The sequence below is a fragment of the Erpetoichthys calabaricus genome, chromosome 1, assembly GCF_900747795.2.
Source record: "Erpetoichthys calabaricus chromosome 1, fErpCal1.3, whole genome shotgun sequence".
Classification (NCBI taxonomy): Eukaryota; Metazoa; Chordata; class Cladistia; order Polypteriformes; family Polypteridae; genus Erpetoichthys; species Erpetoichthys calabaricus.
The window spans coordinates 62,176,046-62,202,503 of NC_041394.2; the positions used below are offsets into that span (position 1 = coordinate 62,176,046).

General features: G+C 35.6%; 2 protein-coding genes and 1 long non-coding RNA gene across 3 annotated transcripts in view; 2 read left to right on the plus strand and 1 right to left on the minus strand.

Moving 5' to 3' along the window:
• LOC114650889 (tenascin-like) overlaps positions 1–26,458 on the minus strand; it is a 585,410-nt gene that overhangs the window by 277,632 nt on the left and 281,320 nt on the right. The gene's annotated exons all lie outside the window — the stretch shown is intronic.
• The window catches only part of LOC127529643 (uncharacterized), a 744,809-nt gene that overhangs the window by 204,743 nt on the left and 513,608 nt on the right, over positions 1–26,458 (plus strand). The gene's annotated exons all lie outside the window — the stretch shown is intronic.
• The window catches only part of dhx16 (DEAH (Asp-Glu-Ala-His) box polypeptide 16), a 40,895-nt gene that overhangs the window by 10,164 nt on the left and 4,273 nt on the right, over positions 1–26,458 (plus strand). Inside the window, exons 6-20 of the mRNA XM_028800729.2 lie at positions 826–882; positions 4,931–5,185; positions 5,728–5,958; positions 6,184–6,378; positions 9,555–9,665; positions 10,067–10,182; positions 12,773–12,983; positions 13,453–13,551; positions 13,801–13,953; positions 14,838–14,978; positions 15,772–15,934; positions 16,715–16,833; positions 17,605–17,672; positions 21,341–21,503; positions 22,094–22,255. Of these exons, the coding sequence (XP_028656562.1) occupies positions 826–882; positions 4,931–5,185; positions 5,728–5,958; positions 6,184–6,378; positions 9,555–9,665; positions 10,067–10,182; positions 12,773–12,983; positions 13,453–13,551; positions 13,801–13,953; positions 14,838–14,978; positions 15,772–15,934; positions 16,715–16,833; positions 17,605–17,672; positions 21,341–21,503; positions 22,094–22,255 (2,244 nt within the window). The remainder of the gene's footprint in view (positions 1–825; positions 883–4,930; positions 5,186–5,727; positions 5,959–6,183; positions 6,379–9,554; positions 9,666–10,066; positions 10,183–12,772; positions 12,984–13,452; positions 13,552–13,800; positions 13,954–14,837; positions 14,979–15,771; positions 15,935–16,714; positions 16,834–17,604; positions 17,673–21,340; positions 21,504–22,093; positions 22,256–26,458) is intronic.

The window sequence follows — 26,458 nt, forward strand, 5'->3', positions numbered from 1 at the left end:
TACAAACATGTAAACTATATTAATGTGTATTCATTTTACACAGCTGTGTATTGCAATATATCTGTGCTTTGAAAGTTGCTTCCTATACAATGCTATGCAACTGTATGGACTAAGCTCTGCATAGCCAGCCTACCCCTAACCACTACATTAATTTGTAGGTTTTCAAAGTTCATTTCCCATAACAGACCAGTGAAGCTACCAATCCACTTTTTCTGGAGATTTATACAAAAACAGCTGCATTATTTCAGGCCAAAATTCTTTTCAGATATCTTACATGAGAGAGTGTTTTTCTGTATTCAAAGATTGAAAATCATGACCGTTCCCCTTTAAGGAGTGTTCATCTGTATCAAATTGTGTTTCAAAAAATGCTCAGTAAATTTATACTGTTCCAATCCTCACGGGTTACTTTTGAACAGACCACTTGATACAAGGAATGGGCATGCACAGAACCAAGCAATCAGATTCAGACCAGACAATTTTCATTAAAAAAAAAAAAATCCCACCCAATGGATTCATGCTGTTTGCATTGCTTATTTAGTTACCTTGCTGTCCTTAGGAGGACAGCTTACTTAGGTGCACTAGTTAGAAATTGTGTGACATGTGTCAGGTTTGCTATATTTATAGGCTCCCCTGCATCTGGCGCTGAAGCTGCTCATTTGAATGATGGAATGCTGCTTTATAATGCTTCTGACTCAACAATGAAGTCATCCCTAGACGGATGCAACTTGTCAACACCATTACCGTGTTATTACAGTTATGTTTTCAGTACAAAATTTGCACACGTGTTTCTAGTCTTGGTTTTAAATTTATTTTTGTTATCTGAAGGCTTACGAAGAAGCTCAGAAGAGGCTGAAGATGGCCGATGAAGACCAGAAGAAAATGGTATTTATTACATTTTCATATCTGATTTTAATATGGTATTCAATTTATATTTATATATTCTGCGTTTACTTTTATGTACTGCAATTTCATCCAAAAATCCTGAATGCTTTAAACTTTTAAAAATTTGGTTAAAATGAAATGCCAAATTGCATGCAAATAAACATTGTTGACATAAAATATATATACACTGAAAAAAATCTCTTCTGTTCACATCAAGTTGATTAACAATATGTACAACTTTATGACTCAGAGTAGATAAGTGAATCAAAATGACAGTGATTTTAAAAGACACTGCAGGGTCCCAAGAGAGGAGAGACACAGAAGCATTTTATTGTTACTGTGGAACATGCTGTTGTACTTGTGCTGTTTTGACTTAATTAAATTGTGCTTTGTTATGATGCTTTGATTCTTAAATAACATTTTAAAAAAATCAATGTAAATTTGAAACCTCCATTAGAGTTCAGAACAGAAGGGATACACTGGAAAAGTGATTTTCCCTCCCATAATATCCACTGTTTTAAACTGGAATGGCAACACTTTCTAAAACGTCCATGTCAAACAGTTTTACATTTCTTAGACTTGAAAATGAATCACTTGCTGCAGAACAGGCCTAAATGAAGCAAGCCTAAAGCATACATGTTTTGTTGTTTAATGTTAAACTCTAATGTTAAACTTTAAGAAGTTTTTGTGAAACATAAAATTAACAATTGAGATATTATAATCGGTGCCCTGTCCATGGGTTTGTTCCTGCCTTCGCCCTATCTTTTCTGGGATAGGCACTAGCTCCCCATAAATCCTTCTCAGAATTAAGCAGGCTTAGAAAATGGCATGGTATTTTATGGTATTAAGATGTTTAAAGATTTTTTACTGTAGTAAATTTTCTTTAAAAAGTTGAAATTTTAGTCAAGGAATTACCATCCAACAACTTAAATTATTGTACTTAATGCTGTAACTGCCCAAGAGTTGTCTGGTGATTACTACAATGATAACTTTGATTAGATTAAATTGCACTAGGAATTAAGAGATAAAACAAATATTGAATTTATCGTATTTATGATTACCTTTTACATTTGAAAAAATGATTTGAAATATATCTACAGGCATACCCTGGGACTATAAAAATTGACACACTTTACATGTTGCAGATAAATGAATGCCTAAAGTTGTAAATTAGGGCTTAAAACTTACAATTATAAAGTATTTATTTTAAAATAATTATAGCTGTAAATGTACAGGCCAGTTTAATGTGCGTCTAATTGGGGTTAGTTTAATTAAAACAAAAGACCAACATTCATGACACTGCCACTCTCTAGCAGCACACATCTTTATGCATAGATTATGTAAAATATAACAACACAGAATAAAATAAGTTAATAGTAGTCTGTGGCCCATGAACAAAGTCAATTTTGGGAATGCTTTCTTTCGAGGCAGATGGCTTCAACCAATACAAACCAAAGGAGAAAACATTTTAAACCTGGCTAAGCACCTGAAAGACAGATCCCCTAATTTTATAGGAAAAACATATTTTAGATTTTTAAATTAACAACAACAACATTTATTTATATAGCACATTTTCATACAAAAAGTAGCTCAAAGTGCTTTACATAATGAAGAAAAGAAAAATAAAAGACAAAATAAGAAATTAAAATAAGGCAACATTAGTTAACATGGAAAAGGAGTAAGGTCCGATGGCCAGGGTGGACAGAAAAAACAAAAAAAAACTCCAGAAAGCTGGAGAAAAAAAATAAAATCTGTAGGGGTTCCAGGCCACGAGACCGCCCAGTCCCCTCTGGGCATTCTACCTAACATAAATGAAATAGTCCTCTTTGTAGTTAGGGTTCTCACGGAATCACTTGATGCTGATGGTCATACTGACTTCTGGCTTTTAATCCATCCATCATTTTTGGAACATCATGGTACTTAGAGTAGATGGTGGTGGCGCAAGCCACCACCAAAAGGACACCGGAAAAGGAAACAGAAGAGAGAATAGGGGTTAGTACAGATTTTAGAGCCACCATGAGTGGTTATTATAATGAATTGGATATACAGAGTATCAGGATTAAATTGCAGTGAAGTTATGAGAAGGTCTTGTTAAAGTAATGTGTTTTCAGCAGTTTTTTAAAGTGCTCCACTGTATTAGCCTGACGAATTCCTACTGGCAGGCTATTCTAGATTTTAGGTGCATAACAGCAGAAGGCCGCCTCACCACTTCTTTTAAATTTTGTTCTTGGAATTCTAAGGAGACACTCAGTTGAGGATCTGAGATTGCAATTTGGAATATAAGACAACGGACATTCCGATATATAGGATGGGGCGAGATTATTTAAGGCTTTATAAACCATAAGCAAAATTTTAAAGTCAATCCTGAATGACACAGGTAACCAGTGTAGTGACATCAAAACTGGAGAGATGTGCTCGGATTTTCTTTTCCTGGTAAGGATTCTAGCAGCTGCATTCTGCACTAGTTGCAAACGATTTATGTCTTTTTTGGGTAGTCTTGAGAGGAGTGCGTTACAGTAATCTAGTCGACTGAAAACAAACGCATGAACTAATTTCTCAGCATCTTTCAATGATATAAGAGGTCTAACTTTTGCTATGTTTCTTAAGTGAAAAAATGCTGTCCTAGTGATCTGATTAATATGCGATTTAAAATTTAGATTTCAGTCAACAGTTACCCCTAAGCGTTTTACCTCCGTTTTGACTTTTAATCCTAATGCTTCCAGTTTATTTCTAATAGCCTCATTGTATCCATTATTACCAATTACCAAGATTTCAGTTTTCTCTTTATTTAACTTGAGAAAGTTACTATTCATCCATTCTGAAATACAAGTCAGACATTGTGTTAGTGAATCAAGAGATTCGGGGTCATCGGGCGCTATTGATAAATACAGTTGTGTGTCATCAGCATAGCTGTGGTAGCTCACGTTGTGCCCTGAAATAATCTGACCTAATGGAAGCATGTAGATTGAGAAGAGCAGCGGACCCAGGATAGAGCCTTGTGGAACACCATATAGGATATCATGTGTCTTTGAGTTGTAATTACCACAACTAACAAAGAATTTTCTCCCTGCCAGGTAGGATTCAAACCAATTTAAGACACTGCCAGAGAGGCCCACCCACTGACTAAGGCGATTCTTAAGAATATTATGATCAATGGTGTCAAATGCGGCACTCAGATCTAAGAGGATGAGAACAGATAAATGGCCTCTGTCTGCATTTACCCACAAATCATTTACTACTTTAACGAGTGCAGTTTCTGTGCTGTGATTTTTGTGAACAATTATTATAATGTGTCTGTGAACTGTGAACAATTATTATAATGTGTCTTTAAAGAGTTCTTATCAAGAAATACATATGTTGCCATTATGTTTGCTTAAGACTGCTATGTATTTCTTATTGAAGTATATCTGACAATAATGACCATTTAAACTTGTGCTGCATACGTTTAATGAGAAAACACTAAATTATGTACCTATTTTAGGCTATGGCTTGTTGAAACATCCTTACCAATTAGTCAAGTTTCAACACAATAAAACGGTAGTCTTTTGAGAGGATTTTAAAATACAACAATAATTTGTCACCCTGTCAGTACATTTTGACATACGTTTGCACTCTGAATTTATTTAAGAGGTACAGCTTGGCTGCCTCCATAAAGACACAACTTGATGAAACCTTCACTGTTTTTTCCCTGCTTAACAGTGTTCTCTAGATTAAAAAAAAAATTACTCTGACCCAAGTTATATCATTATAAAGTCTACATTATACCAATAGTAGAATATCAGGCTTAAAGATTCTGATATGTTCTGTTCTGACAAATTCACATTATGAAACAATAATCAATTCACTCTAAAAACAGGAGGTCAGTTAGAAGTGAGACTGAAACATTTCAAACTTAATTTTAACATTCTATTGTCAGTTTGTCACAAAAATAATCTAAATATTTTCGCCTTTTTGGGGGAAGTTAGGTGTACCAAACTGTGTTACTTGTCAGACATATTACATTTAAAGGTTAATGCACTCTGATATTCACATATTGTCTTCTTTGCAGGTGCCAGAGCTTCGTAAGAAATCTCGTCGTGACTACCTAGGCAAACGTGAGGCTGAAAAGTTAGAGGATCTTGAAGCGGAGATTGTTGATGAAGAATATCTCTTCTCTAATCATGACCTTACTTCTTGGGAAAAGGATCAATTTAAGTACAAACAGACAGTTCGAGACCTTGCAAAGGAGTACAAGAAGGCAGGGCAGAAAGAAAAGCTAGAAAAGACAACCCGATACTATATGCCTGAAGAAAAACGTAGCAAGGTAAGTAAATAAAATCTTATCTGCATTGCCAAACATTGTCATCATTTACTTAAGTTACATTTTTTTAATCTTTACATTTTAAAAGAACTACTAATTAAAAGCTCTAGTAATGAATTATATTTTATTAAAAATACAGCAGAACTTTATTTACTTTACAGTTTGTCTTAGTTCAAGTATGATACAGCAATTGATACTGTAAATATTATTTTCTATATTAGGAATATTTTTGCATACAAATTAATGGTAGTACTGGCTGGCAAATGTGATGTTAATACAAGTCATGGATTTAATTTATGTATTCAAAACATTATTATTTGATGCTAATTTTACACATTAAGCAGTACCCATTTTATAAATATGGCTGTATTCACAAAAAATGTTCCAGTTACAGGGTTGAGAATGTGACGTTGTGTTCTTGTTGCAGGACACTTATGTCAGATAGGGTTAAAATAATGGCTGATATCCATAATATCACTTTATCTGTTTTTTATGTTCATATTTTGAAAAATAACTTACACATTTACCATGAATGTTCCTTCTAGACAGTTCCTGATGAGTACATTGAACCTGAGTCTGGAGATACTGGATCAGCCCCTCGGGATGAACAGAGGCGCTGGGAGGAGGAGCAGCTAGGAGCAGCAGTACTTAAGTTTGGGGCTCGTGATGTTCAGGAGAGAAGCAAGAAGGAAAGCGAGCGTTATGAGTTTGTCATGGAAGATGATGAAATGATTGAATTTGTCAGTGCTATCACCATGAAAGGCACAGTTGAAAAGGTTAGCCTAGGATGAAGTGACATATAAATTTAATTTGTCACAATGATTTTCAGAGTGGAATGCCTTGGGTTATGTATGTGATTAACCAAAATATACAACATCTTGTGTTTTTTAAATATTTCAAACCCAGTGCAAATTTGTTCAAAAATGTATTTATTCATTTAGTTAACCTGTTGGAACTTTAGTTAAATAGAACCTTTTTTAATTCTCACTTGATTCTTCTAGGATGACAAGAAGGATGTCGAGCTTTCTGAATCCCAGAAGCAAAAACTGTCCATTCAGGAGGTCCGCAAAAGCTTACCTGTCTATCGCTACAGAGAAGACCTATTAAAAGCAATAGAGGATCACCAAATTCTCATTATTGAAGGGGAGACTGGCTCTGGGAAAACAACTCAGATTCCACAGTATCTTCTAGAAGAGGTGAGACAGCAATAACTGGTAAAATGGCTTTTATCTATGTTAACCCATTAACCTAGCTTAGTCAGAGTTTTCACAGATTTATTTCACTTTTTGAAAGAGACCCATTTTTGTCATCTCACTGCACATTTATCCGTATCTTTGTTTGCCTTATTTTCTCAATTCACGCTCTGCTCTCTTCACTGTGTGACTGGACACTCTTCTCAGAATGTATTACTTCAATCAGTATTTCCCATCAGCTCTGTCCTCATTCTAGTCTTCCTCATTAAAACTTTACACATCCACTGGATTATTTTAATTGAAAGCTTTTCTAACATTACTTCAGGTTTCTTCATCATTGATGTAGATCATTGACATAAAAAGAAAAAATATTTGAAATAACAATCTGAAATGTAACTTATCTACCAGCCTTGTAGCTAGTAATGAACATATCAATGGATAATTAATAAATTTAAATAAAAAATGCATACTTTAACACATGTGGAAAGTTATAAATGCATATGGTAGTCTACTGGGCTACCAGCTTTCTGGTAGCTCAGCTTTATAAACAGGGTGGACGATTACATACAGTGTTTGTTTTACACATGAGCATAGTGATCTTCTACCAAAATATGAACACAATCAACATATTGGAAGAAATATTTTAGCAAATGGATAATTTTTAAAGGATTATGTCATGTTGATGTGTGCTATTTTTCCAATGTATACAAAAATATTTAATGAATAATGAACCGAAATACTGCATTAATATTGTATTCTCAAATTGTTTTCAGACCTAAATTAGACCATACTAATTTGTTTTTCTTTCAAAAATATCACCTGTTTGACCTTTAGGGTTATTTTGAGGTACCATAAATGTTTAAACAACCACAGCCAGTGATCTATGTATACAGATGCATTAACATTTGTCACATGTTACCATTAAGAGGGTCCTCATGTTAGTAAAGATGATATTTAGACCTGAAAAAGCATGTTCACACTTTGTAGTTTTTGGGAAATAGTAATGAGCGCTTTGAGTAGTGAGAAAAGTGCTATATAAATGCAAAGAATTATTATTAATATATTATTTTAATGAGCTTTTTTCATGAACTCCAGTATACCTGGTAGGAGTCCCAAGTACATGGTGAACATCTTTTGTCTTTTTTTTTTCTTTTCTTTTTTTTTTTGTATGGGATTCCTCTCTGTGACTGCATAAGACTAGATCTGTTTGTAATGGAGTGAACCCTTCTGATTTTGAAAGGTTAATGTCTACTTCCTAAAGCTAAACACTTGATCATTTGTGACCGGAGCATTGTTTGAACATTCAAGCCATCACATGTGATCAACAAGCTGCTGAATTTTTTAGATCATTTTCTTAGTGGAAGTAAGCTCCATCATTTAAAAAGTTACTTGGTGCATCGGTGTACCATTTTGTTTCCAAGCTGTACATTTCATGAAATAGATTAGCCCTGCCTCAGCATTTGTTAGTTAACAGTCTGATGTTACTATGCTTCCTCACCTTTTCAATCCTCAAATTAATTTTGCCTTACAACAAAGGACCACTTTTATTGTCTTTTTGTATGACCTTTGGAAGTCAGAGCACAGGGTCCGCCATTGTACAGCATCCCCGGAGCAGTTTTCAGGTTAAGGGCCTTGCTCAATGGCACAACGAAATAGGATCCTTTCTAGCAGTAACAGGATTTGAACTGGCAACCTTCCAGATATATAAATCTTTAGCCTCAGAGCCACCACTCCACCATAATTTTTTTATGTATTGGTATTTATAGACTTTCTGTACAATGTTGCCATATTGCTCACTAGTGTGTGTGTGTGTGTGCGTGTATGTGTGTATGCAGACCCATTAACCAAAAATGGTGAAGGTAGGGCAAGTATTATATTCTCATGTATGGGGAACCTACAGAATGAACAGATGCTCTTCAAATATTTTTTTGCTTTGATGACTGCATTGTATTCAGCCCTTTATTCATCTTTCTGGCACCCACATAACCATCCTCTCCTCGAAGTTCACCACTTTGGATACACAGCAATTAGTTAGAAAACTTTCTGTGTGAGGCATGTGGCAAACGCACAGTATGTGGCAATCACATGCACGAGCATCCCTTAATGTCTGATGTCATTTTTGCGATGTGGCCTCATGCCTGGCACGGACATGTAAAGTATAAACCAGCCTTTCGATGGAGATTACGGCAGTGTGGCAGGCTGTCTTTAAAAGTAATACCAATGTTAAGACTATTCATGTGCAGTTGTGTGTTTTGTTTTTATCAATTTTTTTTTTTTGATTAGGAACATACTGTATGGATTTATGGATCAAACATCTGGTAGTCCACCGGGCTTTGTGAGTCTGTAGCTCAGTTGTCCGGAATTAAAAACTGGTAGTCTCACTCCTGTTTTATTTTGCACAGGCTCCTGTAATTCATTCTTGCACACAAGAAGTTTAAAGATGCTCAGGAATAATAAACAGTACTGTACTGTAAATTTCAACATTGTCATGCATTTTTGATTCTTTCAATATTTCCTTTACTTCTGATGCAATCCTTGTACATTTTTATGTACTAAGAATTAAAAAAACTTCATTGCCTATGACTATACACTGCAAAAACTAGAGAAACTTTAAATGGGAGTTGTTTTGCTTTTATTTAGCGAACAAATTTGCCAATGGGGTAAGCAAAATTTACTTGACAAGATTTCTTAAAGTAAGCCAAATAATTGTAAATATAATTTTTTTGATAAGTCAATAATTCTTACAATAAGGAAAACTACATTTAATGTCATAATATAAAAATTTTTTACTTGCTTAGATTTCATTTTTTACAGTATAAAAAGCATTTATAGAATAGCTCCAAAGCTGCTGAGTTCAGAAGTTTTAAAGATCTGATAGCATGAATCTGTCTTTGTCAGAAAAAGAGCTTCATTTACAGTGCATATACATATTTTCAGTAAATGTTTACTTTATGCATAACTTTATGAAATGACTGTGTATATTTTGGAGTTCATAAATTTTTGCCTGAGCCAGGACTGTCAATGATCTGCTCCGCTACCCCATATCTTAACTCTGTAGTCTCTGTAGACTTCAGTATTCTATGTTTTAGCTTTCAGATAAGTGTCACCTTTTTTACTGTATTGCAATTGAGACTGACCATTTTTAAATATTCAGGTATAATATAAATTACTTTTTTTAGGGATTTGTAAAGAAAGAAATGAAGATTGGTTGCACCCAACCAAGGAGAGTTGCAGCAATGAGTGTAGCCTCTCGTGTGGCACAGGAAATGGGAGTCAAACTGGGGAATGAGGTATTAATGATACTTCTTTGTAGTGTAATATAAAAATACCTAGAATTCTACTTTTTCCTTTGTCTGATTATTCTTTTAGCTCTAGTTACCTAGTACTGGAGTAGACGGGTGGATTTATCATTTTTAAGTACTGAATTATTTGATTAACCTTTCAGTTAACTATTTGAATTTGCATTTTGATTATTTAATTCTGGTTCAGTTACTGATTTTTGAGTTGTTTAAATTATAAACTGTGCAATATTTAAGACTCTTTGTTATTCTAATGGGTACTGAATGTTTGTAATGCATTTACACAGACACTCTTTTGTTATTGAATACAGCACTAATTTGGTTCCTGTCTCTTTGATTCTGTTGCAGTTAAATTACTCTAGTTTTCATTTAGCCAAAATTTTATTCCACAGGTGGGTTACTGCATTCGATTTGAAGACTGTACTTCTGAGCGTACCATTCTCAAGTACATGACAGATGGCATGCTGCTGAGAGAATTCCTGACTGAGCCTGATTTGGCAAGTTATAGGTAACATGGAGTTGCTCTTATGAAACACAAAACTGGAGAACATCTCAATGACCTTGGTACTAGAAAGGAAACTAAATCAGTCGTTTGCATGATCACACTCACACTCCCTTATACATGATCAGTTCAGAGTCACCATTCAACCACAGGTTGTCACTTCCTACTTACTACACATTCATAAGAAAGTTGAGTGGAAATTTGAAGATCTCCAAGTTGCTTCTTATTAATAAATAATATTGTCAAGGTGTCTAGTCTTCAGTGTGTAGAACCACTTTCTTGTTAAAGGATTTTTTTAAAGTAATTGCTGGCATGTAACTTCCTTATTTCGTTATACTTTTAAAAATATGCCGTTATATTACATTTAAGGCTAGGTTCACCTAACAATAAAAGATTCAACTCCTGCAGTTCAAGAGTTTTAGGAGTTCTTCTTTGGAAATTCTGTAGATCTGCTGTGTTCCTCTCATAATGTGAACACCAGTGTTACAAGCAGTATTCTAGATACGGCCTCACAAATGCATTATACAGTATCAAGAATATCTACTCAGCTAGCTATATATTGAACTTCCGGTTAGCCTTTCAAATCACTTCTGTATATTCTCTGATTAGGACAGTGGTGAGCCCAGTAGAATTTTCACTTTTATTTAATTAGGTGTGTATTCCATCTTAAACCCATTTTGTAATTCTAATTGATATGTTTTGGTTTTATACGTAGAAAAAAAACCTTTCATTTCAGTTTAAACTTCATTTTCCACATCTGTTAAAGTTACTTTTTCTCAGATCCGCAAACTCATCTGATGATGTTCTTATGCTTGCTCATTAAACAACATATACTAGTTAAATAATATATGTCTTCTCTGTCTAAAAATGTCCACTAATGCATCCATACCAAAAAGCTATTGAGTTTTTTTGCAGTTGCTTTCATTCATTTATCTATGGTACAAGTTGAATTAATTGGGATATAATTACAAGTGTGGGCTAGTTTACATTTTATGGCATTGTGCAATATTTGCAAGATTCTTGTTTCCAGGAATTACTAGACTTTTCACCATGTTTAAATGTTGTCCTTTACTGATTCATGCTATTAATAACAGAGTATATCACTAATTTGCACATTGCTTAGTCCCACAGTGTCCAGTCCAGGTGTTGAAAGGCTGCAAGCTTTCTTTCCAAAAAATTATTTTTTTTTTAGTCTTGCATAACAGAACTTCTTGATTAATAAGGGTCATTCAAGTCCTGAGTCCGTATTTTTAGAACTGAACAATAGTATACTTTTTGCATTTTTTTTCTCATTTTAAAGGATGTTTATTGACACAAATGTTTTTGGAAATGAAAGGTATCCAGTTCCGTTCAGAATTATTCTTATATAGTCATCCCTCATTATGTGATTTGTCATCTGTTCCTCAAAGTGGAAAGTCAAAAAATTGATATTGAAAAACAATTTCGTATTATTTTAAATGGAAAAAATAATAATGCATTACTTGCCAACCAGAATATCCTTAGCCACTTTCCCAAATATCAATGAAACAGTCTTAAACACCTGTAATAGCCATAAACCCTTGATTTCTCCATGATACAAAACAGTTCATTCATCAGTTACCTAATTAAGAAACAGTTAATGAATTCATTAATAGGAGCACAGTGGACATGTCCCATGGCAAAATGTAGCCATGAAATTTAGGTTAAACTTTTCAGTTGCTTTAAATTTTTCTACCTTTTTGTTTTATATTTTTCAAGAGTTTATAGATTTTTAGTGACAAATGCAGCAACCTCATTAGAATACCACAGCAAAGAGAGAAAAGTCACAAGACTAGCAGAGCATTTAGGCTTTGTGGCAGGCACCACATTCAGGAGTGGCAGAGGGAGAGACCGAGAGAGTAAAAGCTCCTGCAGCCATAGTGAGCACGGATTTGAAAAATGTTTTAGAGGCCCATATAATGAAATGTGCTTCATTGGGGGAAAAAAGTGGACTAGATACCAAATATGTGTTATATTTAAAAAAAAAAAAAAATCAGTCATTGTTGTTAGAAGTTGAATAAAGAGGTATAAATATATTTTTCCCTGTCTGCGGAAAGTTACCATTTTCACTTGTGTACAATTTCTTTTAATATAATGTTTAGTGAAGAATTACAAACAAACAAGAGATTAATCGTTTCTACTCTCTCCCTTAAATTTCTGACATAGCAATGTGAATAAATGGACAGGAGCTGTACATCTAGTTAACTAATTTGGCATTAGGCTATGGGAATTGGTGTCTACCTAAGAAACTAGTTGGAGCGAAAACTTGTGACCACTGTGGCCCTCCAGGACCAGGATAACACATACCTAGTCTAGTGTGACCTAAGTAGAGCCTGTAACTACTACAATATTACTGGCTTGTTAAAAAGCAAACATCTGTAGAATGTGTTTGTTATTTTCTTATCTGTGTGTTTTATTTACCCCTAGGTTATCTTTGTCTCTTCTTGAGGCTAAAATATCTAAAGAATAATTAAGGAGTTTCTGGGGGCTGATTCAAAATTCTTAAAAGAATTATTAGTAATCCTATCTATCACACAAATTCTGGTATTGGTGTGCTAATCTCCTCCTTTTCTTCTAGTGTGGTCATCATTGATGAAGCTCATGAGCGCACATTGCACACAGATATCTTGTTTGGCCTCATCAAAGATATTGCACGCTTTCGACCTGATCTCAAAGTGCTGATTGCCAGTGCCACGCTAGATACTGAGCGATTTTCTGCATTCTTTGATGATGCTCCAATCTTCCGGATACCTGGCCGTAGATTCCCAGTTGATATATTCTACACTAAAGTAAGTATTAACTTTAATGACACAGAGAAAACATTTTCAATGGTTTAAAAAGCCTCATTATTTTTAATTTTACTGCACTAGCAGGTTCTTTACTCTTTAAACTCTGGCATTTTTCCCTAGAGTAGTTATATCACCTCCTAGTGATCCTTGCTTTCTTCATTAATTTCATTAACCTATGTTTTCTTTTAAAAAGTCACATGAAGCAGTTGACTTTCATTGTAGTATTGGATATAAGGCAGTAACTAACAATGGACTATACAGTAGTCCATTTCTAGGAAAACACATGTGCAAGTATGTACATACCCTCTTGAATTAGGCCACTTAATCTAACCTGCACATTCTCGGGAAGTGGAAAGCCATCTGGAGGAAACTCACACTGACACAATCACACACCTCATAGACAGTGACAAAAACAAGGATCATGTTTATTTGTGTGTTTTTTGCTTATTTTCCTCATGTCTATTTCCAGGCACCAGAGGCAGATTATCTGGAAGCATGTGTAGTGTCAGTATTGCAAATTCATGTAACGCAGCCAACAGGGGATATTCTTGTATTTCTCACTGGTCAGGTAAAAATAATTTTCTTTTATAATGTCTTTAACACTACAATCTCTTTCTTAAATAACTTGATTTAACATGAAAGACTAAATTGAAATTGTCCAGGATGAGAGTAAATTATGGTCTTTAACAAATCTTTTTAAACATGTATACAATAAAATATGTTGTATGACAAAACAGTTTACCTCTTTGATGTACAGTACTAATAACATACAGTAAGTATTACTATTGTTTAATGCTCTTTCTTCTGCTGTCCCTAGGAAGAAATTGAAGCCTGCTGTGAAATGCTACAGGAACGCAGTCGAAGACTGGGATCTAAGATTGCTGAGCTGATTGTGCTTCCTATATATGCCAATTTGCCTTCTGATATTCAAGCCAAGATTTTTGAACCTACACCTCCTGGTGCAAGGAAGGTAAGGGTTAAAAGTAAAAATTACATACCTTGTCAAGTGAAACAAATATATGTTTTCAAAATTATTATATAGAAGTTGCCAGGGATTAACCAAACCTAACAGCTTTACCATTGCTTTTTCTTCTGTACCAACAAATTACTTACTGTTGCAATAGCATATGAACAGAAGGGACTGTTTGCAGAAAGATGAAAGCTGGCAACAGCGATGCTTTGAACAGTTGAGCTGTGAAGCCTATTTAGAAAAAAATTGTAATCCTGAAACTCTAGTTAGCTTATAGGCAAAAACAAGCATAAAGTTCAGTTATTCTCCAAACTACCAAAAGAGTATTTCTAGCAAATGCTCAGGAGTGTTTTTTGCACCATACATCAGTACCTTTCATTCTTTGTGTATAATATAGATCACTGTTCTGTCAGTTATAATGGCCTTAGGATTCAAAAGTCACTTTACAAATTTCAGTATGTCTTGAACTTACAATGTCCATCATTGAATCTCAAGGATAGTTGCTTAAAGTGATGGTTGTGCATTTTATTTTCTCATGGGCAGCCTTATGGAATGTGTACAGAGCATGACAATAAAAAAAACCCTGAGTTCTCCATCAAAACCTGGCACTTCACCACTATGTTTAAAATAAAAAAAGATGTTTATCTTAATGTTTTTCAACAGGATTTCAATAGTAATTTATTTTACAAACTTTGAATATTCTAGAACATTTTCTCATATCTACCATTTGACAAAGATCTCCTCAAGCACTTTAGGAATTCATCCTCTCATATCTGTTGAAAGCTACATTACTAAGATTTTTTTTTCTGGTGAGCATATATATTTAAGAAAAGTAAAAACGATGTTGTTTACTGTCTACAAATAACCAGATGTAATATTTTTAGGTTGTAGTGGCCACTAACATTGCAGAAACCTCATTGACAATTGATGGCATCATTTATGTCATTGACCCTGGATTCTGCAAGCAGAAGAGTTACAATCCAAGGACTGGCATGGAGTCCCTGATAGTTACACCATGCTCTAAGGTAGGAGGGTCTTGTGGATTCATTTTTAAATCAGAGTTGATTTTTGTTTCCATATTGAACATCACACATAGATTAACAACAATTATGAATGGTCTGTACAGCATTTGTAAATAGTACTCTTCATGGTCAAATGGTGGACTTAAAATTGTTTGGAAATTGCTTTTTGACTCTTACCAGACTGATGAGCAGCAGCATTTGCTTCTCTGAAATCACTTCTTCAGATGCCCTTTGTCTTTGGCATGGTGGATACTATTCACCAAACTGTTTTATTAAAGAAGTGGTAGCACTTCCTGATCATCAACTAATCGAGCAATGTTTAACATTCATATTGAAGTAGTTTGGGTTTACTTGCTAATAATGGCTTCTGCATGCTTATTTTATATTTAAAAATTTTTGACTTAATAAAAACTTTGTATGAATCATATTTATTTAATTTTAGGACTAAGTGAAGACTTAGATGATTGGTGATTATTTCCTGATTACTAGAACCATAGAACTAAAGAGGGATATACTTATTTTATACATAAATAAAAAGTACATCTCTTTATTTTAAAATAACTAAAGCAAAGATATGATACATACAACAAAAAGAAACAAAATCAAAACTATTATCTTGGTGTGTCTTATTATCTGTCAAGCCTTGTCACTTACTCTCTCAGTTCCTTTGATTGAACAGCCAACCTGTTTAAAACCTTGGTCATTTTTGCTGCTTGTTCTAAACAAAATATGCCTCTTGTACTAAAGTTTCTACTGATGTCTCAAATACTTCACCTTATTTTTTGTTGTTCCACAGGCCTCGGCTAATCAGCGAGCTGGCAGAGCTGGACGTGTTGCTGCAGGGAAGTGCTTCCGCCTGTATACGGCTTGGGCATACAAACATGAGATGGAGGACACCACTGTTCCTGAGATACAGAGAACTAACTTGGGGAATGTTGTGCTGCTGCTGAAGAGTCTAGGTATTGTGATTTTACATGCACAGATTATAACTGTATTGAAAGTAAGCAGTGATTCTGATATTGGCAGCTATTTCATCACATATTAAAATTTGTTTTCATATCAGGAGTAATGCTTAAGGCAGAGATTTTTATCCATTGATTAATTTTTTTAGTTTGCATTCCCAGAGATACTTTGTTTCATATACTTATAAAACTTTTGACCATTATGTTTATTTTATTTTTTTTCAGTTGTGATTTGTTTTAGTTCATGATTCACAAAGCCCCTGTATTATCTGTGTATTAATGCCTGACTGTAGCACAATCCATCTAATTTCTCCTCTTCTTGTGATCATTTCTTTTACTGGATGTTTATATATACTGTAAATAGGTTTATAAGGGCCACAAGCTCGCTTTTATTTCTTATAACTGAGCCGTTTTCATCTTAATGAACACTTTTCTTTATTTAACCAAGTCTGTGAATCACTTTTGTTTTATGACTTCTGAGGAATGTTCATAAAACTCCTTTCACAGTTCAAGTAAAGTAAACCTCATCTGAGACTGTACATAATGCCTCTGTCAATTTAATTCTTGCAGGAAGATATGAGAAAGGTGATTGTAGGATTTAGTTCCTGACCAGTTGCATGTCTCTCTGTCTTGTGGTCTGTGTACTGCAGGTGTTGGTCATTTATCTTTTGTGTGTCTCATACTTAATACATATGTGCTGAACATTCTGCTAAGTATGAAAAGAGTTCTAGTATTGGTTTTTGAGAGATTAGTCAAGATATTTATTTTCTTAAAAAGGTATCAATGACTTGCTTCACTTTGACTTCATGGACCCGCCACCACATGAAACCCTTCTTTTAGCTCTGGAACAACTTTATGCACTTGGAGCCCTAAATCATCTGGGGGAGCTCACCAAGGTTAGTCAAAATAGTAGAATGTGTTTTTTTTACCCTCTCTTATTCATACTTCATTGCAAAAACTGTTTTTTGTACTTCAACACTAACTGTACAATTTTCAAATGTGAAAGAAATCTGAAAGAGACACTAATGGAAAGTATTAATGCTGAAGTCTAAGTCTTAACTTTGTTGCTGTCTTTTCATGGTGTAATAATAACAATGACAACAACATACAATAAATACTGAAAATTCTGCACTTGGTCAGATACCTGTAGAAATGCATATTATTGTCATTAAATGTCATTCTTAAGGTGTGTAGAATTCTTATGCTATACTATAAAACTATAAATGTCAGTACAGTCAGAAGTTGGAAAAGCAGCTAAATCAGGTACTCATCTCCATGTAAATGTAGGTACATTAGAGAGAAATGGAATTTAACACTTGCATTACCTCTCTATATTTATGACTAGGCTCTGTCTGTATGATTTTAAAAGTGCTACCTTTCTAAGTTCTAGAAAACCAGATTTGCTACTCCAGGACAGTTTTTGTTTTCATCTGTTTTATACATAACTTTTACAGAAACGCTTATAAAATATATTTATTTTATTGCTGTTCTTTGCTCTTTGGCCAGGAATGCTAGCATTTTTTTGAAAGGCAGCAATTAAAGAAGTTTATTTTTAGGCAAAATAAATCCAGCCACCTTCAAAAGAATTGAAAGATTTATAAAATTACTTGCTTCAGAATTAACTCTGAGTAGGTATAAAAGTGATTATGTATCTTTTATATTTGCAGTTAGGACGTCGAATGGCTGAGCTGCCAGTAGATCCTATGTTGTCTAAAATGATTTTAGCCTCAGAGCAGTAAGTATCATATTTAAATGCTATCAGCCAACTATTTGTTACTCATTATGTGTCTTTTATTTTTTCTGAAGTTTCCTTGTTCCGTAATCTTCTTTGTGACATGTTTTTGTTGGAAAGGTGTAACAAATGATGGAAAATAATTGTTGTTATTCACCAGTGAAGCTTAATAAAGCAAGGTCCATGTTCTCCCTGACATAAGTGATTATTGGTAGCCAATTATTTTGTATATGATCCAGGTATAAATTAAACAATTCCATGCTTATTGTTACACAGTATTACTCAAACTAGGTTAAAAAAAACTTGGTTAGTCTTTGTGAATTAGAAATTAATTCCCTAGTTTTCTTAGCTGAAGTTTAAGGATAGATAGCATCATACTGTTAATTTAAGAAATGTTTTTGGGTATCCTGTTATGTATTAAATTTAAAAGTTCCACAGTTGGTTGATCCAATTAAAATATGTTTCAACTCAGTATATCACAATCAGGATTAAAGGGGGAACCTAGTTATTTTCTGATGCTTTGGACTTTCATTTGGACATCATTTCTAAATGTTTAAGCTTAATTGAAACCCTTCTAAAACTTGAAAAAAAACAGCTAACATGAGCAATCTTCCCCCAACAGCAATTAATAAAATCATCCATAAAATTAAAAATAAACTGAAATAACAATTTTGCTGAGGATGTAGTTAGGGTTTATCCACAAAAAAAAACATTTAAAAGTAAGCCTTGTTTTAAACCACTGTTTGACACACTTGAAGCTGTTGTGGAAAAGAGAATGGTTCCAAAATTGGATGCCATGATTAAAAATCCCCTCCCTTAGGTGCTCTGTTTAAGCAGTTTTAGTCACTGACTCATTCCCTCCATTGGTGTGCTAAGAACCATCTCTGGGAAACTTTTCTGCCGCTGCTATCAGACAATTCAGTGCTTCCTCCTGATTCCTCAGGAACCCTTTAAGTTCCTTTTACTGTTTCTCCACAATATACCTTTTTTATTTATGTTTATTGACTGATTATGTTATTTGTCCTTTCAGTCTGTATGTTTTTTTTCTTTTTTTAACATTTCTGCTTCTGTATGCATCTAAGTTTTCTCATGGGGTTAATAACGTTTATTTAATGTAATCTAACATTCCTGTTGTACCATAGAGCATCTGTTTCACCTTAAGATGTTTTTGCAAAAACATTGTTGGAACCATGTGATCTAGATGGTATGGTGGCACCCAAGTGCAAGTAACAGCATATTAAAACACATGGCTCACATAAAGTAAGAGGTGGCATGCTCAGAGTACAATTGATGGTAACATTAAGAGGTGGAACACAAAAAATTTAAAGGATGAGCTGAAACCGTATGTGGAAATGTTACTGTCCCTTATTGACAAACTCTCCAATAACATAATATATAACAAAATTGTTAAATGCTCTCCCACATATCTATATCTATACACTATATATACAGTATATTTATATATATATATATATATATATATATACAGTGGGTACGGAAAGTATTCAGACCCCCTTCAATTTTTCACTCTTTGTCATATTGCAGCCATTTGCTAAAATCATTTAAATTAATTTTTTCCCTCATTAATGTACACACAGCACCCCATATTGACAGACAAAAAAAAGAATTTTTGAAATTGTTGCAGATTTATTAAAAAAGAAAAACTGAAATATCACATGGTCCTAAGTATTCAGACCCTTTGGTCAGTATTTAGTAGAAGCACCCTTTTGAGCTAATACAGCCATGAGTCTTCTTGGGAAAGATGCAACAAGTTTTTCACACCTGGATTTGGGGATCCTCTGCCATTCCTCCTTGCAGATCCTCTCCAGTTCTGTCAGGTTGGATGGTAAACGTTGGTGGACAGCCATTTTTAGGTCTCTCCAGAGATGCTCAATTGGGTTTAAGTCAGGGCTCTGGCTGGGCCATTCAAGAACAGTCACAGAGTTGTTGTGAAGCCACTCCTTCATTATTTTAGCTGTGTGCTTAGGGTCATTGTCTTGTTGGAAGGTAAACCTTTGGCCCAGTCTGAGGTCCTTAGCACTCTGGAGAAGGTTTTTGTCCAGGATATCCCTGTACTTGGCCGCATTCATCTTTCCCTCGATTGCAACCAGTCGTCCTGTCCCTGCAGCTGAAAAACATCCCCACAGCATGATGCTGCCACCGCCATGCTTCACTATGGGGACTGTATTGGACAAGTGATGAGCAGTGCCTGGTTGTCTCCACACATACCGCTTAGAATTAAGGCCAGAAAGTTCTATCTTGGTCTCATCAGACCAGAGAATCTTATTTCTCACCATCTCAGAGTCCTTCAGGTGTCTTTTAGCAAACTCCATGCGGGCTGTCATGTGTCTTGCACTGAGGTATGTGTGGAGACAACCAGGCACTGCTCATCACTTGTCCAATACAGTCCCCACAGTGAAGCATGGCGGTTATATATCGAGTTATATATATAAGCAGCACTGTTTTTTCAGCAGAAATTATCATGTGAAGATTATTAAAGAGTAACGTTTGACGTTTTGAGAGAGAGATCACGCTATGTATGTTTTAGAGGGTACCTGCTCATGGGCAGAGATATCACAGCCATGTGCTCTTTTCCCCAAGTGGCGGACACTCTCCCATCAAAGCTGAACATGATCAGATACAGTGGCAACATTTGACGTTGGAGCATACCTACCTACCGCTTGGCCAGAGATACCATGGCAACTTTTTACATTTTTGCCAAAGAGATCACAGCTAGAAGAGATTCTCGCTTCTGATAGCAAAACCAAAAATATTGTATATCAAGAGGCCCTTGGATATGACAGGTATCAATACAAATTCTTCTCAATACAAATTACTACATTTTTTTATTTATTTTATTGATTTTCAAAGTTAGTTCTGTTTCACTACATCGTGGGTGGAGCTGTGGGGGACAGCTAGTTTACAATAAAAAGGAAGTAAACTTTTAGAGTTAATTCGCCTGTCGTTACTGTCATTAGACTTGCACTCAGTTCATTACACCAGTTATTGTCCTCCTTTTATTTTAAATTCATCCATTCCATAGTGTCAACACTGATTTTCATGTGCATCACCTGTTAATGCTGCCGATCCCCACCATTGTAGCCCCAGATCATAGCTTTGCTGAAATATTCTGGTAAGACCTAAAGAAACCTATTTGTGCAAATAATCTCTTGGATGTCTTTTTACAGTAGCATTAGATAAAATTTCTCATAAGCCAATATGAGACATTGAGCAGCCATTACAGGCAGTAATAAAGTTACATTTGCTCACAAAGACACTTATGCTTTCTCCTATGGCATTCCCATATGTTTTTACAGACAATTTTTTTATTGTTTGACCTTTTTGTGCTATAAACAATGATATGTTTTTTAGTTTAGTTTTCTGTCACTGTCTTTAGCCATGGTTTAGATTATGTGACCTAAATATATTCAGACATTTCTTGGTCCTCTAATTTGTTTTAGCTTAAAATCTCTAAATGTTGTGTTTGCATTTAAAATAAAGATAAACAAGTCTGACTGTTAAATTCCTTGATTTTATTATAGGAACTTTAAATCGTTGTTGTTATATTCCTAGTATTTTGAATAATATTCATGGATTCTATTAGTCTTGCCATTTCTGCTTTGAAGCTTTAATTTGTAGTTAATAACATATATGAAAACTGTTTTATGCAGGTATAAGTGCTCAGAAGAGATTCTAACTATTGCAGCTATGCTGTCTGTGAATAGTTCAATTTTCTACCGCCCCAAAGACAAAGTAGTACATGCTGACAATGCACGTGTGAACTTTTTTGTCCCTGGTGGAGATCATCTGATGCTTCTTAACGTATACACACAGGTGGGTTGTAATACAGAGGCTCTCTGATTTGATATGCGGTATTGTCCATGCTAAGTGCTTGAGAGTGGTTGAAAGATGTACATTATACCATATAACTATGTTTGAGGCACAGATGTTTAAAGAAGTGCTGCCTCATGGATCTTGCATTCTATGTTCAAATACTGCGTCTGGTCATTGTTTGTGTGTAGTTTTCACATCCTTTCTAAAGACATGCAGGTTAGTTTTTATTGGGAAGTCTCATTGGCCTCAGTGTGTTTGAATTTGTGTGTGTGTGTGTCCAGTGATCGACTGGTGCTCTGCCTTGCTCCTGGTGATGCCCCAATAGGCTCCGGGTACCTATGACCCTCAGTTGGATTGAATGTGTTTAAAAATGTATGCATATCAATTTATCATGTTGAGTGACTTTTTTGAAAGTGTTTTAGTGACATTTTTACTTTGAAGTTGAATGAGAGAGAAAATATGACTAAAAACTAATGTCAATAACCTATTGTGTAGTATGTAAGTATTATATTTGTGAAGTCTTGGATTTAAAATTGGTTTTGTCTGAAGAATATTGTGTTTGATGAGCATCTCCTTTTCGTTCATTTTAGTGGGTTGAAAGTGGTTACTCCACCCAGTGGTGCTATGAAAACTTTATCCAGTTTCGCTCAATGAGAAGAGCAAGAGACATCAGAGAACAGCTAGAAGGACTTATGGAGAGAATTGAAATTGACCTTACATCAAGTAGTGAGGACAATATTCCAATTCGAAAAGTAAGAAGTCCTCATGAAGTTGAAATTCTTCTGAAAAACTTCACTAATCATTGATTATTTTAAATGCTTTTGCAGTTTTTAATTCTTTACAAATGCATGTTTTTTAATATAATACAAAAAGTACAATCTTCTTCTTTCGGCTGCTCCCGTTAGGGGTTGCCACAGCAGATCATCTTCTTCTTCTTCCATATCTTTCTGTCCTCTGCATCTTGTTATGTTACACCCATCACCTGCATGTCCTCTCTCACCACATCCATAAAACTTCTCTTAGGCCTTCCTTTTTTTCTCTTGCCTGGCAGCTCTATCCTTAGCATCCTTCTCCCAATATACTCAGCATCTCTCCTCTGCATATGTCCAAACCAACGCAATCTCGCCTCTATGACTTTGTCTCCCAGCCGTCCAACTTGAGCTGACCCTCTAATGTACTCATTTCTAATCCTGACCATCCTCGTTACACCCAATGCAAATCTTAGCATCTTTAACTCTGCTACCTCCAGCTCTGTCTCCTGCTTTCTGGTCAGTGCCACCGTCTCCAACCCATATAACATAGCTGGTCTCATTACCGTCCTATAGACCTTCTCTTTCACTCTTGCTGATATCCGTCTGTCACAAATCACTCCTGACACTCTTCTCCACCCATTCCACCCTGCCTGCACTCTCTTTTTCAACGCTCTTCCACAATCCCCATTACTCTGTACTGTTGATTCCAAGTATTTAAACTCATCCACCTTTGCCAACTCTACTCCTTGCATCCTCACCATTCCACTGACCTCCCTCTCATTTACACACATGTATTCTGTCTTGTTCCTACTGACCTTCATTCCTCTCCTCTCTAGAGCATATCTTCACCTCTCCAGGGTCTCCTCAACCTGCTCCCTACTATCACTACAGATCACAGTGTCATCAGCAAATATCATAGTCCATGGGGACTCCTGTCTAATCTTATCTGTCAACCTGTCCATCACCATTGCAAATAAGAGAGGGCTCAGAGCCAATCCCTGATGTAATCCCACCTCCAATTTGAATGCATCCGTTACTGCTACCGCAGACCTCACCACAGTCACACTTCCCTCGTACATATCCTGTACAACTCTTACATACCTCTCTGCCTCTCCCGACTTCCTCATACAATACTCCTCATACAATGCTCCTCTCAAGGCACCTTGTCATATGCTTTCTCCAGGTCCACAAAAACGCAATGCAAAATTTTACACCGGATGTCCTTCCTGACGTAACCCTCCCCATTTATCCGGGTTTGGGACCGGCATGAAGAAATACACTGTTTTGTGCATCCCCTGTGGCTGGGTTAATACAAAAAGTACAATATTGCAAGCAAATATGAAAAAGAAGGCTTTTTTAATTTAAATGCAGTGATGACTTATTATGAGTGCAGAATAAAATAAGTCTATTTTAAACTTGAAAGAAGGCATCTCTGTAGCACACAGACTTACCCAGAGAAGATGATGATAAAACATTTCCTGGTAAATCACATCTCTTGTACTGAAATATTCAGATCAAAACTAGATGAATCTGTTCTGTATATGCTCCAGTGCATAGGGATTGCAGTGAAAGATGTTTTAAATACATGTTGTACATGTAAAGATTGTTTTAATGAACAAATAAATCTGCAACTCTTAATTTTTCCTGCAGATATGTCAGGAAGACACGCTCTGTTACTACAGGTGACTAGTACACCTTAACTGCCAAACTTTAAGCACTCTTTAGAAAAATGGCCATTCAGCACTCTAAAAATGAACACTCTGCTGCAGTTTACAACACCATCCATACAAGAAAAAGCATTCTAAAAATAATAATTTATTCAATGTAACAGGTATAATGAATATACGCAATCATGTCACAATAGAAAAATATAAAAGCTAAAACTTGCAGTTAAGTTTTTAAAGCAGCAAAACACTATACATGTATATGCAAAATATATTGTTAGAAAAGGGATGGCTCTACTTGACGTGATTCAAAGCCATCATAGACCATTGTGGCTCCAGTGACAATAGGTAGATGATGTAGTCACACCTCTGGGATGCATTTATATCTCAACAGGATATATTCCCATGTGTTATGCTGTCCGCATAGACAAAGATACCGTGGAACCTCGGTTTGCGAGCATAATTCCACTCATATATCAAAGTGAATTTCCCCATAAGAAATAAAATGATTCGTTCCACAACCCAAAACTATTCATATAAAAATGACTAATACAAAATATAAAGTAAAAATTCATAAAACAAATTAACCTGCACTTTACCTTTGAAAAGAATCGTGGCTGGTGTGAGTGAGTTTCTAAACTCTTGTGGGATTCCACCCAACGGGACGACACACGGAAGAGCGTCCCAAAGCAATCGCAGTCTCCCAGCGCTGTAGCAGTTCACCATAAAAGCAAATCCGAAAAGATCGTGGACATGCTATAAGCGCCTGCCATCGATGGGTGATACAAGGAACATTATAAATGTGCAGGGCACAGTACTACTTGGCCACGACCCTGCCTGACTGCTGTGTCTGTGTATAAGGGAATAAATAACCGCGCTGGTGCTGTTTCAAGCTGAATAAAGCTGGTGTTGCTAAAGTACTGAGACTCAGCTTCGTGTTTTGGGGTGCAAGACGGGGACTCACACGTCACAGCACACACACACACACATGTGTGCGCGTGCACACAGAATCACAATGCTGTAGTAAACACTATACGCTTGTACGGATGTTGACTATATGAGTGAGGCACGCCGACTCAGATGGAGAATAGGAGATGATTGCCCACAATCCCGCAGCGAGAGAGAGAACCATCAGCTCAGTTGTGATCACATGATGCTCAGCAGACAAAGCGTATACATACAGGGTACTACTCGTATTGCATGACCTCACTCACTTATCAAGTCAAAATTTATTAAAAATTTTAGCTCGTCTTGCAAAACACTCGTAAACTAAGTTACTCACAAACCGAGGTTCCACTGTACTTAGTGTGCAAAACACTACTGTATGTATTATATTTATTTTAAAGTTTCATTTTTTAGTAGGAAATCCCAATGTAATCAAATATTCTTTTTGTAAATGGAGTTGGACAGTTTGACATCTTTGGCAGAGCGACGGGCGCTCAGCAGGCTCCTATCAATTATGGAAAATCCACTGCATCCACGGAACAGTGTCATCTCCAGACAGAAGAGCAGCTTCAGCGACAGACTGCTGTCACTGTCCTACTCCACTGACAGACTGAGAAGATCGTTCCTCCCCCAAACTATGCGACTCTTCAATTCTAGGCGGGGGGGTAAACGTTAACATTATATAAAGTTATTGTCTGTTTTTACCTGCATTATTATCAATCTTTAATATTGTTTTTTGTATCAATAAGAGTGCTGCTGGAGTATGTGAATTTCCCCTTGGGATTAATAAAGTATCTATCTATCTATCTATCTATCTATCTATCTATCTATCTATCTATCTATCTATCTATCTAGGTTTTATGCACATATAAATTCAATGTACTGTATAATGGAATAGGCCAACATGACTGTACAGTATTCGGCAGTTCTCTTCTTTGCTTCAGGATCCTGGGTTCATATCCTGGCCTTGGCACTCTTTTGCTACAGGTTCTCCTTATATCTATTCTAGTTTTCTCTGAGTATTTTGTATTCCTCCCCCATCCTAAAGACAGACATTTTCAATTGATAACTTTAAATTAGCCCGTGTGTGCACTTGAGTGTGCCTGGGATAGATTGCTATTTATTTTATCCAAAATTCTGGCTCCCTTAAAACCCTGTGTTGCACTAAGCAGTAAGTTACTAATGTTACACTGAGTCAGTCTTTTGACTTAGATGGCATTATTGGATCTGACTTGAGTCATTTGCCAGTGTTTTGAACAAAATTTGGTCAAAGTTTCATTTTCTGACTCTGAAGGACAGAGTATTTCAGTGAATGCCTCAAAGTGCATGTACAAAGCCAACAGGCCTGCTGACAGTGAGTGTGTATCAAATTACAGTCGTTCTGCAATTTTTTCTAATTTGGTAGCATTTTGTTGGGGACCAGCACAGTGTCAACACACTACCTTTTTATCTGACTGAGCTTTCCTTTCAATGTTAAAACCTCAAACACAGAAAGACAAATAAATAAAGAAATGGTAGTGAGTGATAGGTAGGTAGATAGATAGATAGATAGATAGAAGGAAGGAGCTAGTGGGATGGATGAGTAAGATGCTAT